This window comes from Haliotis cracherodii, unplaced genomic scaffold (genome assembly GCF_022045235.1).
Source record: "Haliotis cracherodii isolate W230 unplaced genomic scaffold, xgHalCrac1.p SCAF_5, whole genome shotgun sequence".
NCBI lineage: Eukaryota > Metazoa > Mollusca > Gastropoda > Lepetellida > Haliotidae > Haliotis > Haliotis cracherodii.
In genome coordinates, this window is record NW_027266308.1 from 3,978,632 (window position 1) to 4,004,827 (window position 26,196).

The window sequence follows — 26,196 nt, forward strand, 5'->3', positions numbered from 1 at the left end:
AGAATTGAAACATACTCGTTTCTTGCATTGGAATTTGTACTTATTTTAGAAAAAGTCCTTTCATTCTTGTACATCATCTATAATGCAGGGATAACAGCAATGCGATATCTTGACTGTGACTTTTAAATGCGTTGTTGGTGTTTTGCTGTGTTTTGTTACTAATAACACTTGAGTATGATGAATCTCTCGTATACTTTCCTTTAAAGATGTAGATGACACTATGTAGAGAATAACAAGAGGTACAAGGAATAAAGTTTATATACCTGCAGTGAACTTATTTTGTTGGTGGCATGGGTGGCCCAGTCGTCTAAGGCGCCGCAATTCGCTGTGCAGAGTTGCGTCCCTTTGGGCATGCCAGAAATTTATGATTGTAGTTTCGAATCCCGGTTAGCCCCATTTATGTTTCTAGGTATGTTTCTAGACCTGCATCACTTCGAGCTTTCCTCTCACATTAAACTGACACACCGTGATATGACTGGAATACTGTTAAAAGCGGCATTCAACCCAACTCACTTATTGTGTAAGTCTTGGCACGAGGCTGATTACAAGAATTTACGTGGATTACGCAGACCTTGTTTAAGGTCCCACTTTCCTTTCTCAACCACAGGCTAAGGTAATTACAAGCATTACAAGGCTTGTGGACATGATTGGTGCCACAGTGACACATGGTGAGAAGAAATATAACGACATAAGAAGGAGAGAAGGAAACACTATCTGTTCCTACGTTCGAAAAACGTTTCAGCACATGGCTGAGAATGAAGGACATGTCATTTGAATCAATGTATATAACCTTGTTTTATGGTAACTCGGGGTGGGGATTTTCTGTTTCAAAGTTGTGTTACATCGGACATGTGTTTGTCAAACCAGAAGTCAAGTCTTTGAAAGGCATTTAGAAGTGATACATATAAGGAAGAGAATTGATGGATGTCAACTTCTTTATGATGAGGAACACAACGTTTCGGAGTATATGCTTACTCCTTCATCAGGCGAATGGATGCTATGAGACAGAGAGCATATATATGTACATGTAAGAACAATAAAATGGAAGCCATCTAGATAAAAGGCACCGGCGAAGATCAAAGCAATAAGTCCCAAGCACTTCATATTCCAGAAGTCAGTGTGTATCATATCAAGGTAGCTAGAGGCATTTGACTTTTGTGTTTCGGTGGTCCTGCATTTGGACGTGTACTTGGAGTAATGTCATTAAACCAGAGGCACGTATCACTGTACCAAGATGCATGGGACTCTATGTACTTTAAGTTGTACTTCATTAGACACCATCATAGGGATCAAAGATGAAAAGGACTATTGGTGAGGCCAGCTGTCCTCTCAGAGAGGTTTCAGCCAGGGAAGCTTAGGGGCAGTCTGGAAAGGTTGTGATGCTTCTGTTTGTGATGGAATGCAAACACTTTTCTAGTCCTCAGCTGCTGATGTGATTCAATGTATGAATAATAGTACTTTTAGTGAGGAAGACTACTTGGAACGCTACATAAAATCATCTGTGATATAAACAATGAAGGATGTCAAGTTTGTGACAATGTACTGATCTTACTTTTATTATCATTTGGACAATATGCATGGATTGGTCTAACAAACTGAAGCAACTATACTATTTTTCTGGATGCCCGTACACCAGACTGCTTCTTTTTGTTTTATATGTTTTAGTTCTAAGGTTTGAAGCAGAGTCCATTTACATGTGTGGTTTTATTGGCATGTTGTGTTGCATTTAATTTGTTTAGCACATTTTTTATGAACTTTTTTTCACAGATCTTGTAATGCTTCGCTACTGCTGTTTGAACATGTTTAAATAGAGATAGATATTTATTCATGAGAGTGTTGTGTTTACCTTCAATATACTGACCAATTCATATTTTCTGTCCAAGCTGTTGCATAGGTATTTCAAAAATAATTTGTATGGCTTGCTGTTTAATTGAAAGTTTTGGAAAGTGTCCGCCCACTTGTGAGAAGTTGTTCAATGTCATGGAGAAATGGATACTTCATGAAATAAACAATAGTGTCAAGTGAATACCGCTTTAAGTGATGTTATGTCAAAGCCAGTCGTGATAGCAGTGTCACAAACACTATTGACAATGCTCACAATGCGTGGGAATGTTGGGCCAGACGAGGTGTCCCGCACCCCATGGTTGTTGAGAGAACTGGTTCCATTTGGATTCTGGGCCCGATAGTGTCTTCATCCTGTAATAGGGGGCACGGGTGGCCCAGTCGTCTAAGGCGCCGCGATTCGCTCTGCAGAGTTGCATCCCTTGGGCACGCCAGAAACCTATGATTGTGGGTTCGAATCCCGGTTAGCACCGATTATGTTTCTAGGTTTGTCAGCACCATACTCTTTCTCGTGGGTTTCACGAAGTGGTAAACGTCTGAGCTTTCCTCCCACATTAAGCTGACACGCCGTGATATAACTGGAATACTGTTAAAAGCGGCGTTAAACCCAACTCACTCACTCACTCGTTATGTCTGGAAAATTGCTAATAGCGACGCGAAACCATACTTGTTCCCTATGCAGAATGGTATCAGTCAGCTGCTGGAATCAGCGGATAATGAGTTCGAATATCAAATTCGCCTAGGGCCTTGGTAAGCCAGAAAGCGTAATCGTTGGGAACATCAAATATATACAATCTGTGCCAATTTAGGCATTCTTCCTCCATTTAGATCTAATAAAAATACTGTTGGAACTCTTTTCACAAATGACTGGTAACGGACTCAGTGTTGTTAACCCCATCTCTTTGAGGGTCTGAGGGCTTCTTCTTGCAACAGTATCTCCTGAAGAAGACAACAAAGTCCCCTTGATCGCCACTCGGACCCACAATACCAAGGAGGGTGATGAAAAAGCCCATTGAAAACAGGAGAGAAAAGCCAATCGTACAAAACATGAATATACCAAACTGGAAGAAAAACTGGATTTCTGCAAACAGCATAAAGAAGGCAGCTCCAAGAGTAGTGCATGCTCCAGAAAAGATTGGCACGCCCATGGCTTCGAGAGTATCTCGGACTCGCGACTTCCTGTCTCTACTTTTAGATAGATGGTATCCTTCCGCCAAGTGTACAATATAGTCCACAGCTAGTCCAACGACAAGACACATGTTGAGCGACACCAGCACCTGTAAAACGACAACAAACATGTATTCTTGAACGCAATTCATTCTTTCACAAATATTTGATCTTGAAAAGGTTCTTCATACTTTAATCTCAAACCCATGTATTGAAACCGGGGAATTTTAATATTGCTCATGATTTTTCATGATTTCATTCCATACGAAAGTTCACATTACATAACTGTTTGTCAAAGTAAATGACGTTTATGTTTAAACATGCGTTACAAAATTATGATGTGACGTGAATAATAATAATAATAATAATAATAATAATAATAATAGGACATTTATATTTCCACACCACTCAGGGACATGCTCAAAAAGCACTATTACTCTCCCGGTCAATGGATCAGTGTGCACTCAAGAATCATTCTCAGCTCCCTGGGGAGTATACAACCATATGCCATTGACCCACCCCAAGTTTCCATCCAGCAAGGGGTATCACACCTATGACACACACGGTGACACAGCCAATTGACACAGTTGCTAGGAAACCAAGAATGATGTTTTGGGTCGCAAGTGTTAGTACAGGGAAGGCCAGGCTGAGTCCAATAGCGATTCCCAGTATAGCGTTATCTGCAAGTGCCTAAAATAGAATTAGAAAATAAATTGTCAACATCAAAATCTCCACAGTCCAGTGAGTGAATGTTGATATACGCCAGTGATCTACACTCCAAATATATCACGAGTCTGGATCAAATAACAAAGGATTGAAAACCTGAGCATCGATTCATTCCAATGGACCACGATGAAACAACCAGATTGATCAGACGTTGTACCATCCGATATACATTAATCTCTCACAGAACAACCATTGGGTATTAGGGTCCTATTTCAGCACTGGAATCCACAACCGTCCAACTGTATCCATCGTACAATTTAAGTGATAATATTCAAGCTCTCTTCATGATATATTGATATCAAATATTGCAATAGCTGTTGTTTAAATGTTAAACATTATTCTGAGAACAAACCTAAGAAACATAAGAACTGAGATTATTTCAACGAAATGTATTTAAAGGGCACCTTTTGTACGTGGAGCCAGTGCCAAAATAGCGAAGTTGTCTGGAAACCTCCCTGGAGACTCGCAGGCATCTTGTTTAACTGGTGAAACAGAAAGTGGACATTTTACATTTTGCACAATTATACGCAATTCACTGTCCTACTCGAAAGTGGATTAATAATATATTCTACCTAAGATATTGATTTTGAGACTCCAGCATGATCACATCTAAGTATATCTTCTTCGTTTGTCCCCGTTGTCCCTTGCCTTTCCAAGAAGAGAAGCAGCTGTCTCCTCCTGATACCCATCTTCCCGAGGCAAGAGAGTTAACTGACTTTAAAAGTCCAGTTTCCGCCCTTGCCGAACCAGGCTGGTATTCCTGGGCTCGATCGTAGCGCCACCAGTGGCTATTACGAGTTATGTCCCTTCTATATTACGAGTTATGTCCCTTCTCCTGCCTCTCCTGTGGACCAATAAGATTCAACCTCTCGTGTCACTTGCATTTGCTTCAAACAAGATCGCGGGGCCCACTCAAGACGATCTGATGGATAATCAAGGTCTATATTGTGATAAAACGAGTCTTACATCGCGAAGTGCATCAAATCACGAGAGCACCTTTATTAAAAACATGAAAAGATTTAGAAAATATCTGTTGACAACGAGTTGGCGGTGCACATGCTTTGCAAATCCTGCAACCGACCGAAATCTGGATGACAATTTACGAACAGGATTTCGATTTCGTTGCATGATTTTGATTGGACTATGCATAGACTCGTAACTCCATAATACCAGCCTAGTTCGGCAAGGGTGGAAACTGGACCTTAGTAGTCAGTTAACTCACTTGCCCCGGGAAGATGCCTGATACACTGCCAATACTTCACCTTTTTTATGCACTGTGTTCCTCCTTCAACACCCGTGAATGGAGCCACTATTGCTTAAAAGGCGATCAACCGGACCGCGTGGTCAGACTCGCTGACTTTGGTGTTGCATGTCATCGTATCCCAATTGCGAGGATCGATGCCCTTGATGTCAATCACTGGCATCACCTATAAATGTGTTTTCTCAAAAGTAGCATTTTGTCAAATCAAATCTCAACATACATAGAAGGTAATGACTTCGTGTTTCCATGTCAAACTTTATTTCGTTGTTTTTGTGGTCTATGCATATGATCACTAACTGTAGCATGTGAATACCTGTTGAGTCATAAAGTCTTCCCATCGCTTCACAACCGGAAGTCCTTCTGTATAACTGAGAGATTGGCCAATCAGTGTCGTGTTGATCTCGATGGTCAAGAACTTGATCCGGTTGCCGACACTGCTTACTGCAACACACAATCACTACAAAGTTACTGCTTGCTGCAACACACAATCACTACAAAGAACTGCTTGCTGCAACACACAATCACTACAAAGGAGCTGCTTGCTGCAACACACAATCACTACAAAGGAACTGCTTACTGCAACACACAATCACTACAAAGGAACTGCTTGCTGCAACACACAATCACTAAAAAGGAACTGCTGACTGCAACACACAATCACTACAAAGGAACTGCTTGCTGCAACACACAATCACTACAAAGGAACTGCTTACTGCAACACACAATCACTACAAAGGAACTGCTTGCTGCAACACACAATCACTACAAAGGAACTGCTTACTGCAACACACAATCACTACAAAGGAAATGCTGGCTGCAACACACAATCACTACAAAGGAACTGCTTGCTGCAACACAAAATCACTACAAAGGAAATGCTGGCTGCAACACACAATCACTACAAAGGAACTGCTTGCTGCAACACACAATCACTACAAAGAACTGCTTACTGCAACACACAATCACTACAAAGGAAATGCTGGCTGCAACACACAATCACTACAAAGGAAATGCTCGCTGCAACACACAATCACCACAAAGGAACTGCTTGCTGCAACACACAATCACTACAAAGGAACTGCTTGCTGCAACACACAATCACTATAAAGGACCAGCTTGCCGCAACACACAATCACTACAAAGGAACTGTTGACTGCAACACACAATCACAACAAAGGAACGGCTTGCTGCAACAGACAATTACTACAAAAGAACTGTTGACTGCAACACAAAATCACTACAAAAGAACTGCTTACTGCAACACACAATCATTACAAAGGATCTGCAACCTGCAACACACACTCACCACGAAGGAATTGCTGACTGCAATAAACATTCAACACAAAGGAACCCACCGATAATCTTTTGGGACGGCCTGCGATGCTGTTGGGTTGTTATTTGGTATTTCTTTTGATCATTTCCCTACAGTTTGGGTGTTTACATTGCACAACTTCAGAGGTAAAATCGAGCATCCAATTTCTACGAAGTTTTCAACTTACGTCATACGACTCTTGCTCAAAAGTTGAAGGTTTCAACATTCAAGGCTTCAGTAAAACGTTCAAACAAAACGTTTTTGTGGTAGACATGTGGAGGACGTTTCCACATTTGAAGCATCTTTGACAAAAATGATGTCCGATGCAATTCCCTATTTTGTCCTGTGCCACATATTCCAGTGTTGTTGTTGTTTTGTCAGGTGAACAATTGACTTGCCTTTGCATGTTTTTTTGTGACGGGTGCCACCGATGTCGCAGGATATGCTCACCTTTTCGCGAACACCTGGTATCACTATTCGATAGGGACTCATAAACACATGAATATGATATGGTCTTAATCGTTCACTCGACTCTGCTATTAGCAGAGATTTATTATGAATATTGAAGGGTTTTATCGCTTTAATTTTAAAATAGCAAAAGTTGTTTTCTGGACATGCTGTTTGACCTGAACAATCGTTCCTGTCTTTTTTACCGTCTGTTTCGCGCCATTTTCGTTTTCAGATTTAGTTTTTGTCAAACATTTGTGATTCAATATGCCCAAAAGTATAAAAATCTGCGAAGTTGCTATATTTACATTACTTGCCATTAAATTGCTTTTTACGAATGGTATGATTCTTTTCTCACTAGGTAATTGGCTTTATACATCCTAATATACCTGGCGTGGTCTTCTGACTAAATGTGTCCTTGACCTCCCCGAAGAGGGAGTGGTACTTGATGTAGTCTTCCGTGAGTCTCATTCTGAAGCCGTCGTACAGCCAGTACGTGAGGGGAATCTGAAAAATACCAGTGCGGGCCTCTGTTGATGGCTGGTCTTTTGACGTGGATGACTTCTAGAAGTGTTCTCATCTTGCAGTTGGCATGAAGAAACATCAAATCTCATTGAAGAAAGACTCCAAATCCGCCATATCCAGTCCCATCCAGACCACAACATCAATTGAAACAATATCGACGTAATTACCAGAACTCGTGCCAACTACAAGATCAGGAACCCCTGGCAGCCATCCACATGATATGACTCCAACCAGGAATCAACAGAGATCAAGGTTATTACATCCCAACGGCCTACCATGAACTCATAACTAAACATTCGTAATCTCATTTCCTTTGTCCATTATAAACTGACGTCCAAAAGAAACTTTACCATTTGAAAATATAAATTTCAGACAAAGTATAATTTTTTTTACGATGAAGTCTATCTAAAATAGTGTATGCAGAAAATGTTAATCGTCTGTTACATGTTTGCGAGATAACATGTGAAAAAGTGAAAAACACGTGCACCACGGACAACTGCAAATGCACGTGCGGGTTAGGGTATAAAACGATTGCAACGGCAAGTCAGACACCCACAGTGATAAAAAACACAAAAGAAATGACACGACTCACAGTCAAACAACGTGAACGAGCCTTGGGTATGGTACAGATTGGAGCCACCCTCGCCAATATTGCACGAACTTTCGGTTGCTCCCGTGTTGCCGTTACCAACTTGATGCAACGTTACAGACAGACAGGGCGGACCGCTGACAGGCCAAGAACAGGCAGACCAAGGGTGACCACGCCCCATGATGACCGGTACTTGCGTACCTTGCACCTCCGAAATCGCTTCCTGACAGTGACGTCATCGGCGACAAATGCCTTAGGTCACAGGGTTAGTCGACAGACAGTGGCCAGGAGACTCAGGGCTCATGGAATCAGGGCTTTTACACCATACAGACGACAGCTATTGACAGCGCAACATCGTCGTCTGCGATTGAGATGGGCCCGGACTGTACGACGTTGGCAACGACGTTGGCAACGACTTGACTGGCAGAGGGTTGTCTTCACTGACGAAAATTGATTCCGTATGTTTAGGGCTGATGGAAGACAACGTGTTTACCGCCGAAGGGGTGAACGAACGGCGGTGTGTTGCGTGCAGGAGGTCGTACCATATGGTGGACAGAGTGTCATGGTGTGGGGAGGGATCTGTGGGCAGGAGAGGACACCGCTGGTCATCGTTGACGGAAACTTGACAGCTCTGCGTCACATGGATAACATTCTTCGTCCAGTTGTCCTACCATTTCTCCAACAGCAGCAACGTGGTGTCATTTATCAGCTTGACAACGCTAGAGCCCATACAGCCAGAATTGTCACTAACTTCCTCGCCGCCAACAACGTCAACGCCCTGCCGTGGCCTGCACGCTCACCCGACATATCCCCCATAGAACACCTCTGCGACTTGATGGATCGTCGTGTTCGACAACGACCACACTCTCCAGCCAACCGACAAGAACTGATCTTGGCCCTCCAAGAAGAATGGCGTCAAATCCCACGTGACCTAATCAGACGACTGACTTTTTCTGTGCGTCGAAGAGTTTTTGCGTGTATTGAGGCATTCGGTGGTCTCACACGCTACTAATGACTTGTTATTGAACGTGAGCGATTGTTTATATACTCTGCCTATTGTCAATGATTCTGAAAGCTCGAGTTTTGTAACACACCCAACTTTGGGGGGCTCTGACGTCATTCTCGGTCGCGGTACGATTGTCATTTTCAGTGTTGATTATGTTGATATATTGATCTTCTCAATACACTTTACTTCATGCATGTATGTTTGTTTGTTTTTAGCAAGAGTGATTTCAAACACTGGTAAAGTTTCTTTTGGACGTCAGCTTATATGTCTAAATATATATCTAGTGAGTGAGTGAGTTTGGTTTTATGCCGCTTTTAACATTATTCCAGTTATATCACGGCATGTCAGCTTAATGTGGGAGGAAAGCCCGAAGTGATGCAGGTCTCAGACGTTTACCACTTCGGTGAAACCCACGAGCACGGGTATGGTGCTGACAAACCTAGAAACATAATCGGGGCGAACCGGGATTCGAACCCACAATCATAGGTTTCTGGCGTGCCCAAGGGACGCGCCTTAGACGACTGGGCCACCCGTGCCCCCAAAAATATACATCTAAATCCTTCTGGTCTTGACACTGGCTTCCAATTAACTTGTCCATATCAACCACTGTGTTGTCTTACTCAACCATGCCTTGTTAATCCTGTCTGTTGTCATTCAACCTTGTATAAACATCAATTATCAACACGTATATAAACCAACGACATTTCTGTACATCACTTCCTTGACGACGGTGTAAGTATCTACACCGAAACGTTGCATTCATTGTAATACAGAAGTTGTACATCCATGGAACTATCTTCCTTGTTTGTGTTAGGATATGTTTGTTTCGATAAAGTATGGTGACTGTATAAACACCACGGAATGTTTAACGAGGGGATATCAAAGTTTTGAGCCTGGTATATTTTGGTTGGTGTGCTCACGTTTGACACATATTTACATTGACCTGTGTTTAGTAAGTCCCGTTTCACAATCCGTTGGCTTCAGTCCAGTGTCGTGTTGATAACTGACTACGAGTCTGACTACTCCTTAGCATTTAACACTCAGTATATACCAGTCAATGTTTGTTCCCCAGATGAGTTTTATGGGAAATCTGCCCAATTACATACCACAAGTCACCCGTGAAGATTCCGGGGTAGAATAGGTAAAAGGTGAATATTCTTGTCGTAAAAGGCGACTAACGGGAACGGGTGGTCAGGCTCGCTGACTTGGTTGATGCATGTCATCGATCCCAATTGGGTGGATCGATGCTCGTGATAGTAAGTAAGCATTGGGTGTAGGAATTTCAGCGTGAGAGAGGCCCCGCTCTGGTCACAAAACTATGAGACGATTAAGTACCCATACTCAAACTTCGCATCTATCCAACTGTCATTAAAGTTCACGTAACTTTGTTTTAATCTCAAAGGTAATCTGGAGTGATGATGTGTGACGCCGTCGTGTTTCTCCTACTTCACGGCAAACCCGTCATTGAAAGCATGAGCAAAGATCCCCATGATCGCAGTACGATGACACACACATCAACAATGTCACAGGACCTGACGGATCCATTTTAGTCACCTCTTACGATAAAGTAAAAGATTAATGGGTCTAAGTCCACCCTTCAGACAAAGGAATATGATAGGAATATAAAAGCATGTCTGGCATGGTGAGATGGTTATGGAATACGATGAATATATCAATCAATTAACTCTGATTTGTTCAATCTTGTCTTGTACTTACATCCAAATATCGATCAAACGAGCTGTTGAAGGTGGTGCCACCGTAAAGTGTTGGTTTTGCTGACATGAAGTCCGATGTTCGAGTCCAATTCCAGGGAAGGTCAAGGGTCAAATTGCCAGCATCCACATCAGCCTGAAACATCAGTGTGCAAGTGAGGGTATGTTGTTTAACATAAGGAACAAGAGTGTATATAGTTTGACGCAATGAACAAGAGTGTATGTACACTGTGTGACGTAATAAACAAGAGATTGCGTGTAGTTTGACAGTAATGGGCTGGGGTTTTGTGTCGAGCAAAAATATGTTTTTCTTAAAACAACTTGCAACCTTATATTTTTTATGTCAGACAATTCTTGTTTATTCATTAGTCTGATTTGTCGTCACCAGTGAATGTGGTAAACGTGTACGACCTACATACGTTACCACTGAAGTTCCGTGCCAAGAGGCGTTATGCGCCAACTGCTGACTCACCTGTAGGAATGCCTCCATGTTTCGGGTGAAGCAAGACACCTCCATCTCTCCCGTGACCGTGTTTCGTCTGATTTTAAGGGCAGATATTTCTTCCTCCGTGAAGTTGTAGATTTCATCACACAGAGCCTAGACACAATACAATGTATATTTGTAACTGTTATATATGCAGTGAAACCAGAAGATTTCACCACACACAGCCTAGGCACAATGCAATGTATTTCTATAACCGTTACATACAAAGTAAAACCTGAAGATTTCATCACACAGAGCCTAGATATGATACAACGTATTTGTGTTACCGTATATTTGCAGTGAAACCTGACGATTTCACCACACAGAGCCAAGGCACAATGCAATGTTTTTCTATAACCGTTACATACAAAGAAAAACCTGAAGATTTCATCACACAGAGCCCAGATATAATACAACGTATTTGTATAACCTTTACATTTTTAGTAAAACCTGTAGATTTCGTTTTGCTCAAGTATAGAACAGGGCTCGACGTATGTTTTCAGTGCCGTGTCATTCGAACCGGTTTCGAATGACTAATGGGACTTGGGTTAATACAGGATTTAGATCCGATACTCTGGATAATCGCGGATGCGGCGTAACTACAATATAGTTAACGGCGCTTTATTCCAGAGAGAAAACGTCTTCAATAACAATAACATTATTCGTTAATTTGGTTACTTACATAAATCGATGAGTCCCTTGTACTATTATACAGGGAAAGAGCATGTATACATATTACAATTGTACATAAATATATTCATCACTTACATCATATTATTCCAGTGTTTCCAAAATGCATTTGGCACTTTACTGAGTAACATTGACAATGTTGTTTACATAAGGTTCTTAGTAACATTACATTGTTCGAAGACAAAAGCGTTCTAAATATTCTCAGTAACAAAAGTTTAGCAACACCGTATTGAAATACACAAAGTAAGAAAACTCAACAGAGAAATTGGGTTTTTATTATCTTGACCATTGTGTTGTTCAAAGTGACATTCATGAATGTACGACACAGTTGTGACAGCAATAGGAGAGATTAGGAAAAGTCTCTCAAAGGACATGGGGGTTTGTTGACCATTTTCACACATGACTGTTGCTATCCCTCAGTAGCGAGTGTGACGCCCACCGGCCTGTTTTTACCGCCACACAGCGTTTACGCATTCCTCTAATGAGCTTCCTGATCTCACCAAGAGTGATGGTTGCCCATGCTTGTTGGAGGGCAAGGCCAAGGTCACGAATGTTGTTGACGTTAGGATGGTTCCTTCTTAAACGTCTCCCAAGGATATCCCAGGCGTGTTCAATGGGAGCAAGATCTGGAGATCTAGCCGGCCAATCGAGGACATCAACGTTGTGTTGTTGCAGCAGGTTCTGAGTAAGTCGAGCTGTGTGGGGGCGCGCATTGTCTTGTTGGAAGATGTGTCCAGGTTGAGCTCTCATGAACGGTAGAACCACTGGCGTTATCACCTGATCGCAGTACCGTGGGGCAGTCAGAGTGTTGTTCAGCACAATGAGGTCTGTTTTCCCACCCCAGTGGATTCCTCCCCAAACCATTACACTTCCTCCACCATATCGATCATGTTGAATGACGTTATTAGGGTCAAATCTCTCTCCACGTCGTCGCCATACGCGGGCTCTTCCATCCGTAAACCGAAGGCAGAAGCGGGATTCATCTGTGAATAACACTTGTCTCCATTGTGCGTGGCGCCATCTTTGGTGGATCCGTGTCCAGGCGACTCGGTCTTGGATGTGACGTGGCGTTAAGGGGATGCGTCGAAGTGGACGTCGAGCCCACAAACCGGCTGAATGGAGGCGATTACGGACAAGCTGTGCATGTACACTTGCTCCTGTTGCGCGATGAAGTGCCTGAGCAAGTTCTGGTGCACTGTTTTGTCGATTACGTCGTGATGACGTCACAATGTAGCGATCTTCCCTTGCTGTGGTTTTACGGGGTCTACCGCTGCGGGCTCGATCTTTCATGGTCCCAGTCTGTGCAACACGTGTCTGTAGACGGGAAATTGTGCTGTAATGCACATCAAAGTGTCTCCAAACTTGTCTCAAGCTCATCCCTGCCCTGAGCATGCCAATGGCTTCTTGTCTGGCATTTTCAGGCATTCCTCTGCGTCGACCCATAATTTAAATCGTGTAGCGTCCAGTGTTTTCCTTCAACAATGAGTGCCACTAACGTTTCATCGAGGTTTTATAGCGATTCATGTGACGAGATTCACGGGAGTCCCGATGTGAATAAAATTACGTGCAATGCACGTGTAAATGAAGATGTCACTAAAAATCAGCGTAACTTGGTGTGTTGGTGCGATATGTTCTCTCTCTCAAATAATGCTCAAGATTTGGGTGTTGCTAAACTTTTGTTACTGAGTATATATATACACATTCCGATTATAACAATACAATTCAGGTAGTGGTGTCTTCGTTCTTACAGAAATGGCATATTAATTAAGGTGAAATTATCCCTAGATTACGAAGAGGGCATAAATCAATATCAATCCCCAACCATCTTCCTTCGTTAACTTTCAACCTTAACACCTCTATTCTCACAACATATTACGTTGTTTTCTATCTGTTAAAAGGGTGAGAAACTCTGTATATATGTTATAGCTGGAGCTAGTTTCTTTGATACTATTCAATGATGCATATCAAGTGCAAATGCCCTCAAACACACTGCGAGATCCATACAAATCCAAATCCATGGGAAAACAAAAAAGCACCTATACTAGATAGGTTTGGTATCCACATTTATCAATGTACAATTATCTTTGAAATATTACTACATGTATTGGGCATTTTCGTAAGTTTAAGCCAGTATTTTATACAACGATATATATCTATATATAATAGGCAGCATTCACACATAACAGTTCATATGGTGTCTGGGGGCCAACTTTGAGAAATGTCTTGTAAGCATCTTTTCAAATCTGTTAATGGTCCCTCAAACCCATCGGAGCCATAAATGGAATGGGTTGACCGTTTCACCTACAACGTATAGCATGTGTATGAGGTACCAACGTTGAGAAATGTCTTGTAAGCATCTTTTCAAATGTGTTAATGGTCCCTCAAACCCATCGGAGCCATAAATGGAATGGGTTGACCGTTTCACCTACAACGTATAGCATGTGTATGAGGTACCAACGTTGAGAAATGTCTTGTAAGCATCTTTTCAAATCTGTTAATGGTCCCTCAAACCCATCGGAGCCATAAATGGAATGGGTTGACCGTTTCACCTACAACGTATAGCATGTGTATGAGGTACCAACGTTGAGAAATGTCTTGTAAGCATCTTTTCAAATGTGTTAATGGTCCCTCAAACCCATCGGAGCCATAAATGGAATGGGTTGACCGTTTCACCTACAACGTATAGCATGTGTATGAGGTACCAACGTTGAGAAATGTCTTGTAAGCATCTTTTCAAATCTGTTATTGGCCCCTCAACCCCATCGGAGCCATATAAATGGAATGGAATGACCTTTTCACCTACAATGTATAGCATGTGCATGTGTTTACGAATCGCTAGCAAACGGTGGTGATGCGGGGTGTTAGTGAACACATCATTACCTTCTTTGATAGGCATTTAGAAGTTGGAGTACTAAGTAAGGATAAGAATTTATGGATGAACTTCTTTATTACAATTAAGAGCGACGTTTCGGTGTAGGTTCTAACACCGTTATCAAGCAAGTGATTTACAGAGTGACTGACTGACTGATATAAAAGATTTAACGTGCGCTTTCCGACTACAGCGTATTTCGCACACGGGCCTGGCCGGACCATTTAGTGTATTCCGAGAAGGGTGAAAGTGGTGTGTGCAACCCAAGAGGGGGCTTTTAGGGGTTGCTTATATTGATTTTTTGAAATTTTTAAATTTGGAATAAATGCCGAGGTGGGTGGAGGAGGGAACTAAGGGAGCCGGGTGAGGTGCGTGTTTGTATGTTTATTGGATTTTGGATTGGTAGATTAATTAATTTTTAGATGCGCTTAATTAGGTCTGTTTTGATTAGGAATACGCCTAGGGCCTTGAAGTTTTCTAGTTTATTTTGAGGGTTTAGTATTTCATCTAGAGTAGGAACCTTATTTAGATTGAGGGCGGTTTGTAGTGTGGTTCTGTGTGTTTGATAGTGGGTGCAGTGAATGAGTGCGTGTTCTGTGGTTTCGGGTTGTTTGCAGTGGGGGCAGTTGCCTGTGGTGTGTCTTTTAAGTTGTTTTAGGTGGTTATTTAGGTTGGTGTGTCCTGTTTGGAGTTTTGTAATTAATCTGTCAATTTTTTTAGAGGGGTGTAGGATTTTAGGTTTGGCTAGTGGTTTTCTGAGCACTTTTTTTATTTGGCTATTTGAGTTTTGATATTGATTATGCCATTTTTTGGTTATTTTTTGTTTGTTTACACTTTTAATTTCTGATTTTGAGATGGGTAGGTTTAGGCTTATTTCTGGTATTTTGAGAGATAATTTAGCTGCTTTATCGGCGCTTTCATTGCCGTAAATTCCTACGTGGGCGGGAATCCACAAGAAGGTTATTTGTTTGCCTGCTTTTGTTAGGTCGTTGGAGCTTTTAAGTATTTGGTTTATTAATTTAGGTCGTTTTTTGGTATTTTTGTTTTGGAGGGCTTGTAGTCCACTAAGGGAGTCAGTGAGAATTAGGATTTTTTTGTTGTTTTTAGATTGTTGGTTATGCAGGGCTGAGGCCATGCCCATAAGTTCGGCCGTGAATATTGATTGGTTGTTAGGGAGTCGGTAAGATTGTGTGGATATAACTGGTTGTGTGGTATGGACTCCGAAGCCTGTGTGGTTGGAGATCGGGTCTGAAGATCCGTCAGTGTATATGTGACACCAATTTGGCCAATTTTCGTGTATGTATGCAAGTGTGGTGGTTTTAGCTATGTTTGGGTCGGTTTGTTTATTTATTTGGTTAGCTAGCGTTGTGTCTATTTGGGGTATTTTGAGTTTAGGGGTGAAGATATTTGATTTTTTGCAGTTTTGTTTAAGATTTTGAGTTTGGTGTTCATTGAGGTAGTTAGTTATTCTTTGGGATATTGGGGTGAGTAAGGGGTGTTTGCGAGCTAGAGCTTGGTTTCTTGGGCTAATGTTTTGGTTAATTAGGTTTTGGATGAGAGGGTTTGTTTGGGACGCGGCCCAGAAATTAAGGCTTAGATGTTCCCTGCGTAGATTTAGTGGCATTTCTCCTGTAAGGGCCTGAAGTGAGGTGTAAGAGGTGCCATGTTGGGTGCGTGTAATTAGTTTGAGAGCCTGATATTGTATTGAGTCAAGTTTTTTAGAAAGAGAGTTGTTTAGGGTATTGTATATGGCACAGCCGTAGTCTAGTTTTGATCTAATTAGTGTTGTATATAGTGAGAGGAGAGTATCTTTGGAGGCTCCCCAGTTAGAGCCGGTGAGACATCTTAATGTGTTAAGGTCTTTGCTGCATCTAGTTTTTAGGTTTTGGACGTGAGCCTCCCAGGTGAGGTGTTGATCGAAAATAAGTCCTAAGAATTTTGTTTGTTTTTGGAATTTGATTGTTTGGTTGTTTAGCTGGAGGATTGGGTAGGCAGGTTTCATGTTTTTATGTTTGAATACTATTCCTGTTGTTTTATCTGAGTTAAGGGAGAAGCCCCATTTGTCTGCCCATTGTTGTATTTTATTTAGAGATTTTTGGATTAAGTTTTCTGCCATTTTAATGCTTTTAGTGCGGATCCATAGGGCTCCGTCATCCGCGAATTTTGAAGTGTTTAGTTTAGGGGATAAGCCCTCGAATAGATCATTTATCATTATATTGAAGAGGGTTGGGCTGAGGATGCTGCCCTGGGGAGTGCCATTTTCTAGGGGACACTGGTCCGATAGTGTATGGTCTATACCCACGGTAATTTTGCGATTGTTTAGGAAATCTTGGATGAAGTTTATTATTTGACCTTTTAGTCCTATTTTTTTTAGTTTTTGTATTAGCCCTTGGTGCCATACCATATCGAAAGCTTTAGAGAAGTCGAGGAATATGCCTATGGTGTATTGCTTGTTTAACTGTCCTGTTTTTATATCCTGTTCTAGTCGGGCAAGGTTATCGAGAGTTGATCGGCCAGGAGTGAAGCCGCTTTGGTCAGGGTTTATGATGTTGTTTTGGTCTAGGTAGTGCTGTAGCCTATTTTTAGTCATAAGTTCCATTATTTTGCAGAGATTTGAGGTTAAGGAGATGGGCCTATAGGAGTTTGCCTGATCTGCTGGTTTATTTGGTTTAGGTATTGGGATTACTAGAGCTTCCTTCCATGAGGATGGGACCTGTCCGTTTAGGTAGACTAGGTTGTATAGTTTAAGTAAAGTTTGGAGTAGTTTGGTAGGTAAGTGTTTGATTATTTGGTAAGAGGTGAGGTCTAGGCCAGGGGCTGTTCCTTTTTTTCTATTGTTTAGTACGTGATTTAGTTCTTCTATGGTGTAAGGTTGATTTATTTCTAGGTTGTCTTGTCTGTTTTCTTTGGAGAATTTGGTTTCTTTATTTAGTTTATCTTGGAATTTCTTACTGAAGTTACTGTTGCTGCTAACTTTAGAGAAGTGTTTGGCTAGGTTGTTGGCCTTTTGGGTGGGGTTAGTTGAGTTGTTTATATTGGGGCTTTTTTTGTGCCGTTTGATGCCTCGGATGGCGTGAATTTTGCGCCACACCTTCCTAGCGTCGGTGTGGTGATTTAGCTCCTCACAGAATTTTTTCCAGTTTTTGGTTTTAGCAGTTTTAACTAGGTTTTGCACTTGGTGGTTAAGTTCATGAGCTGTTTTGAGATGAGAGGGGTCTCGTTTAGCTCTGTTGAAAGCTGATTTGCGTTTTAGTCTAGTTAGCTCTATTTCCTCATTCCACCAAGGGACAGTGGGTTTTCCTGGGTTGGATGATTTGAAGGGGATTGCGGATTTGGCTGCGTTGATTATGAAGTTAGTTAGGTTTTGACAGAATGTTTCGGGGTCTGTTGTTTCTAAATCGTTTAGATTAGCTTCGTTGCATAATTCTTGGAATTGGTCCCAGTTGGCGTTTTTGTACTGAAATTTAGGTTCCTGTTTAGGGGTTTGATTTGGTATTTTTATATTTCCTAGGGTTATATTTATGGGAAAGTGGTCGCTGCCTAGAGGTACTGGGTGGACGTCCCACATCAGACTTTGTGCTAAGTCTGGCGTACATATTGTTAAGTCGATAGCCGACATGGTGTGGTGGGTTTTGTCGTACCTAGTTGGTTGGTTATTGTTTAATAGTATTAGGTCATTTTTTTCGATCCACTCTGATATTAGTTGTCCATGGTTGTCTAGTTTATCTGCAATGCCCCAGGTAGGATGATGGGCATTGAAGTCTCCTAGGAAGATGGTTGATTTATTTCCTAATTGGTAAAGGACATCTAGGTCTGTATCTTTAATTGGTTTTAGTGTTGAGTGATAGATGTTAATGATTTTTATTTTTTGGTTATTGATGGTGACTTGGATTCCATTAGCTTCTAGATTAGGAGTGTTTACTTTAACTTCCTCGTAGTTAATATCCTCTCTAACGTAGATGATTAGACCTCCTCCTGTTCTGCCTGGCATGGTTTTGGACCTGTCGGTTCTCACTGCGTTATAATTTGGTAGGTTGAATTTAGTTTTATGTGAGAATTTGGTTTCTTGAATACAAGCTACATGGGGACCTTTATCTATTTTGAATTTAGCTTTGAGTTCAGAACCATGGCCGGCGAGGCCATTGGCATTCCATTGAAAAATGTTTAGGCCTTCCATTGGGAAAATGGGTGGATTTATGTTTGGTTTAGGCTTGGTTTAGGTATTTACTTTAGTAGGTTATTAAGGTTGCTGCTGAAACGTTCGAAAGAGGTGGTGACGAGTTTTAGTTTATGTGCTACACCAAAGAAGGCTTTGGAGCTGGCTTCTGGATTAGACTGCTTTAACACGTAAGCTAGTAGGAGGACTAAGTTGTTCAGATTTTTGCTTGCTACGTTTTGGGTGAGTTTTTTTCTATAGCTTTTGGTTTTTGGGGCTGACAAGGTAAGCTCGTTTATTTCCTCTGAGGATGTGTACTGGTCCTCTTCGGTTAAGTTGTCTTTAGTTTGGTCAATCTGTTCGGTGGTGTTTACAGAGTGTAGTAAGCAAGTATATATACAAGTAGGAGGCAATGTTTATACAGTAGAGTAGATATTGTTATACTGGAGTAGAGAAGCCTGCTGTGTACACACAAGGGCAGTGATGACAATCATCGGTGAAGAGGCGACCCCAATCAGCCATAATCCCGTTGTTTACATTACTGACTTCACCGATAATTGTCATCACTGCCCTTGTGTGTACACGACAGGCTTCTCTACTCCAGTATATAGTTCATCCATAAATTCTTATCCTTACTTACATCATTACCTTCAAGGCCAACTGAGCTTCTGGAATGCTGGCATCAAACTTGTCATCAAACACTTGAGTGCCGTGGCAGTCCACAGCAGAGAAGTGGCACCCGCTCAAGTCCCTTTCCCTAAGGCCCCAGACCAAGTACACACGGATAGAGCTGTCCACGTCATTGGGCTCGAAGGAGTAAAGATTTCTATTGATCGCTTTGGCATAGTTGTGTGACTGTTTGTATAGCTGCAACTGCACAGAAAACGGCGGTACCTAATAGGGTGAGTGTCCAAGCTCTGGATAAAACAAGGCTAGAATATTTTTAAACATTGTCCAACATTATTCAAAATAAATTGAGATTACAATAGATGTGTTGAAGGACTATATTTAGTTTGTACATTACATGGACAAATATGTTTCAATGAATGATATATAGCTACCTGTTCATTTTCCGCCTGTAGACGAGACGTCTGGTAGCCAAAAAAGCCAACCCAAACCACAAAAATGACTAGAATAATCCATTTTGCAAACTTGTGAGTCACAAACTTGAAATGGTAATCCCGAAAATACCTGACCAAAAAAGACTTCTTTTTTTTCTTCGCCAATCTGATCAGAAAAGAAGGCTTCTTTTTCTTCGCTATTCGTGGTACGGATACATGTTGGTGTTTAGCAAGGTTGTTGTATTTGTCCTCCTCTTTCATGCTTACGACTTTATTCTTCTTCTTACGAAATGTACAGCAACAACAACTGTATTTCTCAAAGTATCTGTGATAAACTACGACCACAGTAGGGAAGAACGTGATAACGGATATGTAGTTTATCAGTACTAATATCCCGGAAAACACACCGAAGGACTTGGTGGCCAGAAGAGGCGACACGGCGCTGGCTATAAAAGCAAACATGGTTGTCAGAGAAGTTATCATCATACTGAGAGCGGAATTCCTGTAGGCATCAGATAGTCTGTGAGCTAAAGATGGATACGTGTTGAAGGCTGTTGCCCTCCAAGCATCGTAGAACACAAACAAATCATCAGCTCCTATCCCCAGTATAATGAAAATAGCCAGAATGTGAAAGAAGCCGAAATACCGATAGTCAAATACAATTCTGTAGATTAGATTTGTGCCCATGAAACTGGACAAGATACTGTAGATGGCGAGGCTGGTAATCCACAGTGACCTTGTGTGGTAGCACATGAACGCCCCAATGAAGAGCATACTTCCTATTGCAAGCATCATGTCAAGAATTGCCTGTTCTCTGACGTCGGCTAGCATCATGATATAGCTGTAGTATAAGAACTCAAATTGTGACGTACTCTTGTATGTTTCAAGAACCGGTTTCATGTTGTGGATAAGGTACTCCCTCAATGCTTCCCTGGTTGCAGTGAAGCCTTTCCCTTTTAAAGGCGTACCCAGCAGTACCAAGGATCGCGTCAACCGAGCAGATACCCGCGTCGGTGTAACCTCATGATTCAGAGCTAGCGTGTACTCAAACGCGCCCTTCGTCGCGTTGTTGATGGATGCTTGATAAAGGACAGCCGATATATTGTCAAAGTTCGGGTCATTAAAAACAGGATCGGTAGCGGCATATGTTCCATCGAAGAAACGTAAAGCCGAGAGCGGCTTCCTACAGCTGTCTACTCCCCCGATCTTTTCCAGTTGACAATATTTGTCAAAATCCCGAACTTGCTGCATAACGTCCTCTATTTCTTTTATCTTGATCAGATGACTTTTTTCAAATATATTTCCTCCTCCGGTTTCATATATCATTTCCACGCTTTCCCCCAATCGGTATCGGTATTTAGGGAATGGGGACACCGAACTGAGTGACCTTGGAACCGAGTTTCTGTAGTAGTTCCTGTACCGGAAGGCGAGGTCACGCTTCAGCCATGGCTGGTCACGAAGCTGGAGAGGGAGTGTTTCGAAGTTCGTAGGGAAGAGGTCATAACCAACAGCTACCAGAATCACGGTTGTCAGTGTTATAAGTAGGTGTCCAGATAGCATCAACACTGAAATAAAATAAAATAAAATAAAATAAAATAAAATAAAATAAAATAAAATAAAATAAAATAAAATAAAATAAAATAAAATAAAATAAAATATGATGATGATGATAATAATAATAATACAATAACAACAATAGGAAGAAGAAGAACAACAACAACATCACACAGCAAACACGAAAACGTCGTTTTTTCCGTATATGGTCATTGGACGGTAAAACGACGTTTTTTGGACGTTTTTTCCGTTCAAATAACGTCGTTATTTGACATCAGAATTTACTGGGAGAGAACGATATCATCAAGCTCCTCCTTTTCTTGATAGACATTGTCAACAGCCTCTACCGGTATTTCTACTTCTCAGATTTCATTGGTCAGTTCTCGCGCGTCAGATTGCAGGCCGGAGTTTGACGCTGTACTCGTAGCGCTTGGCGGAAGTGCTGAATTCAATCGTTCTGCTCATGCGGATTGTTTAATGCCATGTCCAAATTGCAGATTGTTTCTTAGATTTAATGTCACACCTATTTGACAGTGATACATAAACACATCAATATTATCATAAGGACGAAATCGTACAATGTCGCTTAAATTCATGGCACATACTTGATCGGCACGCATTTTTCATTAACTAAAACAATGATAACGGTAGGAATTTTAGTCAAAATAATTAGGAAGGCGCAATGCTCTGGAACGGCTGAGTATGGGGAAAAGATTCATACTTTCGCAAGTTTTATAGTAGTCAAATACTCAAACTAATATCAACCTAAATAATTTGAAGGCTTTCAAAATTTACTTTTTGTACAAGGTGACCTTGGTGTATATTGTCGGATAATTTTTTCATATATATTTTCCGATATTGCTTTATAATTTAAAGTTTCATCTACCTTCTCATTTGCACATGACACTTGAGCAGTGATCTTCTTAATATTATAATGTAATCGACAATGTTCTGGTATTGTAAACAAATTAATGTCAAATTCCAAACGGGTAATGTCTAGACTGATGTTTAGTCTCTAAAAATGTATAATTTTAATAGAAACAAATAACTCCATTTAAATTGAAGAGGAGCCCCAGAGTGATTGGAGATTCAGAGATGATCCTGAGGAAAATCTAACTTGCTTCATATAGGGCCTTTGCATTATAGAAAAGGCTGAGCGAAAGGGAAAATCATATGGTTCAGGGACTTTGTATATCTAGGCTGCCACCCAAACTGTTCCAAAGGGGATCCGAAAGTTTATTGTATGCTATATGGTCATATGGAAGTAGACCATAATTATACATTGTATTGCGCATGATTTGGTTTTTACATTTACTTTTAAGTCAGGAAAAATTTTTTAAAAGGAGAATTGTTGAATTTAATTATAAAATGTTTCTTTCACATATTAGATACAATCTTATATATCCTCAACAACAAATGTTACTGTGACACAAATATTTTAGTGTATTTTTCAAACAAGTAAAGTTTGGTTTTCAATGTTGTAGTACATGTATGGAATCAAGTCACAACACCGCAACTGCTGCAGAAAAGCATGCATTCCATGCAAAAGTTGACTTTTATGCAAGCCCCATGCATTTCACTTCCCAAGAATGGGTATAAAAACATGTGCGTTAACGGGATTCCATATGCATTGTTTAGCATCGTGCTGACAACATCCACTCAGAAAAAAAAATTACGCAATTATTCAATATTACGAAATTCCACGCCTGTCCGAAAATGAACGCCATTGGTATGCTTGAAGCAGGATCGAGTCAACGTGATGTTGCAAGACAATTTAACGTCCACAGAAACACCATTTGGTGTTTATGGCAACGTTGGCAACAGACGAATGCAGTCAGAGACCATCCTCGGAGTGGCTGGCCTTGCGTAACCACTAATCGACAAGACAACTGGATTCGAACAACAGATCTACGAAATCGATTCCATCCAGCAACAGTGACTGCAAGACGTATCCCTGACCTTCGACGAATAACTTCACAAACCGTACGTCGTCGCCTCAGATGTGGGATTGTCTCCAGAAGACCCACCAGACGTGGTCACTGACGAGTCTCGTTTTCACCTCAGCCACAGTGATGGACGGATTCGAGTGTACCGACGTCGAGGTGAACGTTACGTCAATCATTGTGTCATGGAAGAAGGGGGCGGCAGCGTTATGGTATGGGGTGGGATTACAGCAAGACAGAGGGCCCGTTTGATAGTGGTACAGGGAAATCTCAAAAGACAGCGCTACCGCGAGGAGATCATCGACCCTGTCACGTCGGCTACCGTTCTTGCGTCGTCATGACCCAGGCATTACCTTTCAACATGTCAACGCCCGGCCTCATATTGCTCGACTTGTTTTTGGATTCTCTTCAGCAAAACAACGTGAATGTCATCCCCTGTCCGGCTCGCTCCCCTGATCTCTCACCAATCGAGCACGTGTGGGACGAGATGGATCGGCGCCTTCGACGTCAACCACGTGTTCCACAGACACTCCAAGAACTTCGAAACATGATCTAGCAGATATGGACAGATATCCCACAAGACTTTGTTCGACGCCTGGTCCATTCCATGAGACGAAGATGTGTTGCTTGCATCGCAACCAGATGTGGACACACACGCTTTTGATTTGTAAATTGACATTTTGGCATGTTCATGTTTTATATGAAATCACGCATTTTCTGAAGTCAATATGGCAAAATATACCATTTGAACACTCACATGAGTCTTTTATCTGTTGCAAACCGAAATTGTTTCAGATTTGGTAAAATACATAACTATGCATTAAATCTTATTCAATGTCGCAGTAACTAATGTTGTTCAGTATCTTATTGTACCTCATAACTAGGTGATATTATCTTTAGAATTTAACAAACATTGTTACGTCACTAATCGACCCATCGTTTCCATTTGCGAGTTCTGTTAGGGAAGTCTGAAGTCAAGTAGATGGTTGACACGAACGGTTATTCTATTGGACTATGTGTCATGATATAATCCCACCCAGTTTATAAAATAGGTCACCATTAGCAAAGTTTAATTGTCAACGCCAGAGAACAACCAGTACCGACCATCCGCAGAAACAAATCCTACTGGGCATGAAGATCCGGGGTAGAATAGGTCTTCAGAAACCCATGCTTGCCGTAAAAGGCGACTAACGGGATTGGGTGGTCACACTTTCTGACTTGGTTGATGCATGTCATGGTATCCCAATTGCGTGGACCAATGATGTCAATCACTGTTCTGTTTAGACTCGATTATGTACAAACCGCCGTCATATAGCTGGAATATGCTGAGCGCGGCGTTAAACAACAAACAAACAAACAAACACTGGGCGCAAAAGGCAAAAATGCCTTTCTTGTCAGTCAGCATTATAACAGTACAATTAAAATGTTATGAACGAAGCACACAGCTTACAGAACGACGGCAGGGGATATCTGGCCACAAGTTTGCAGTAGAAGAAAGGCTTAAGCGCTTGATCTTTCTCGTCAGTGGTGTCATCTATGTCGTCATCGTAGTTTGGGGTCCACATACATCCGTTATGCAAGGTGCCGTTGAGGTCATCGTTGCCAACGCTGTGGTTCTCTTTGTACGAAGGATGTTCTGACGTCATCGCGGTGAGCTAGTCTAAATCAGAGGAAGACAGAATAAATGCGGTTGTTATGCCTGTTTCATGTATGTATGTCATTATTATCATTATTATGATACCCATCCCATTAGTCACGCTGATACACAAGTGGGCTTCTTGTAAAAACCCAGTCTGTTTGAGGTCATCATGGCGTCATAATATTTTACGTGATGTCACTTGCTTGCCGCACCCTGTTCGCACTGCGGTTTTAACATACTGATTCGACATAGATAAAATTCGAACACAAAAAATATTTCGCCGGAATTAGCTTGTGGACCCGATACATGTGTCAGTAGCGGTAGTTTATGATCTGAACGTTCGTGTACGTCTCCCGACGGTGCCATGGTGTTCAAGCTCCTTCAGGGGCGGTCGGGTAGCCTATCGGTTAGCATTCGCTCGTCACGCCGAAGACCCGGGTTCGATTCCCGACATGGGTACAATGTGTGAAGCCCATTTTGGGTGTCCCCCGCCGTGATATTGCTGGAATATTGCTAAAAGCGGCGTAAAACCCCACTCACTCACTCACTCACTCACTCAAGCTCCTTCAGTTTGTAATATCCCCGTCGACCTGTGAAGCTCTGAGGTAGAATAGGTCTTCAGCAACCCATGTCGTAAGAGGCGACTAACGGGATCGGGTGGTCAGGCTCGCTGACCTGATTGACGCATGTCATAGATCGAAATTGTGTAATCACTGGATTGTCTTGTCCAGGTCGATTATTTATAGACCGCGGTCACACAGCTGGAATATTGCTTAGTGCGGCGTTAAACAGCAAACAAACAAATAAACATGTGTTGATGAGCTGAACGTTCGTGCACGTACCGTGACGGTGTCATTGTGTACACGCTCATTCAACTCTAACATACCGTCCATCCCCTGACAAACGTTATTCATAGTATGAGGACCAATGTGAGACCTTCCTTCGATAAGCAATATACACATAAAGAACAATTAAGATTAATAATGTCAAATTTCATCCTATCCTACTTCTAATGACCGCCTCCGTGGTCTAGTGGTAGAGCGTCCGCCCGGAGAGCGGAAGGTCCGGGGTTCGATCCCCGACCGCGTCATACCAAAAGACGTTTGAAGATGGTACTTGTTGTTACACTGTCTGGCGCTCGGCATTAAGGGGATAAAACAAGGACTGGTCGGCACAGTATACTGCTTCTGAGTGGTAAACTGTCGCATGGTAT

The 26,196-nt window shown here is 41.7% G+C and overlaps 1 protein-coding gene across 1 annotated transcript; it reads right to left on the bottom strand.

Moving 5' to 3' along the window:
- Positions 1 to 2,593: 2,593 nt before the first annotated feature.
- Positions 2,594 to 24,990, bottom strand: LOC139444119 (protein dispatched homolog 1-like). Its single transcript, XM_071225021.1, has 10 exons — positions 24,795 to 24,990; positions 19,848 to 21,412; positions 19,435 to 19,659; positions 11,060 to 11,185; positions 10,592 to 10,723; positions 7,145 to 7,262; positions 5,310 to 5,437; positions 4,140 to 4,217; positions 3,529 to 3,699; positions 2,594 to 3,119 (listed from the first exon to the last, which is right to left on the bottom strand). Exons 1-10 carry the CDS (start codon positions 24,988 to 24,990, stop codon positions 2,700 to 2,702), a joined length of 3,159 nt encoding a protein of 1,052 aa, XP_071081122.1. The 3' UTR covers positions 2,594 to 2,699.
- Between the last annotated feature and the right edge of the window lie 1,206 nt (positions 24,991 to 26,196).

Coding starts and splice junctions, on each gene's coding strand:
- LOC139444119 (XM_071225021.1), bottom strand. CDS start 24,990: ATGACGTCAGAACATCCTTCGTACAAAGAGAACCACAGCGTTGGCAAC. Junction 19,660..19,847: donor TACAGGCGGAAAATGAACAG/GTAGCTATATAT, acceptor TTTTCTGTGCAG/TTGCAGCTATACAAACAGTC. Junction 10,724..11,059: donor ACATGGAGGCATTCCTACAG/GTGAGTCAGCAG, acceptor CTGATGTTTCAG/GCTGATGTGGATGCTGGCAA.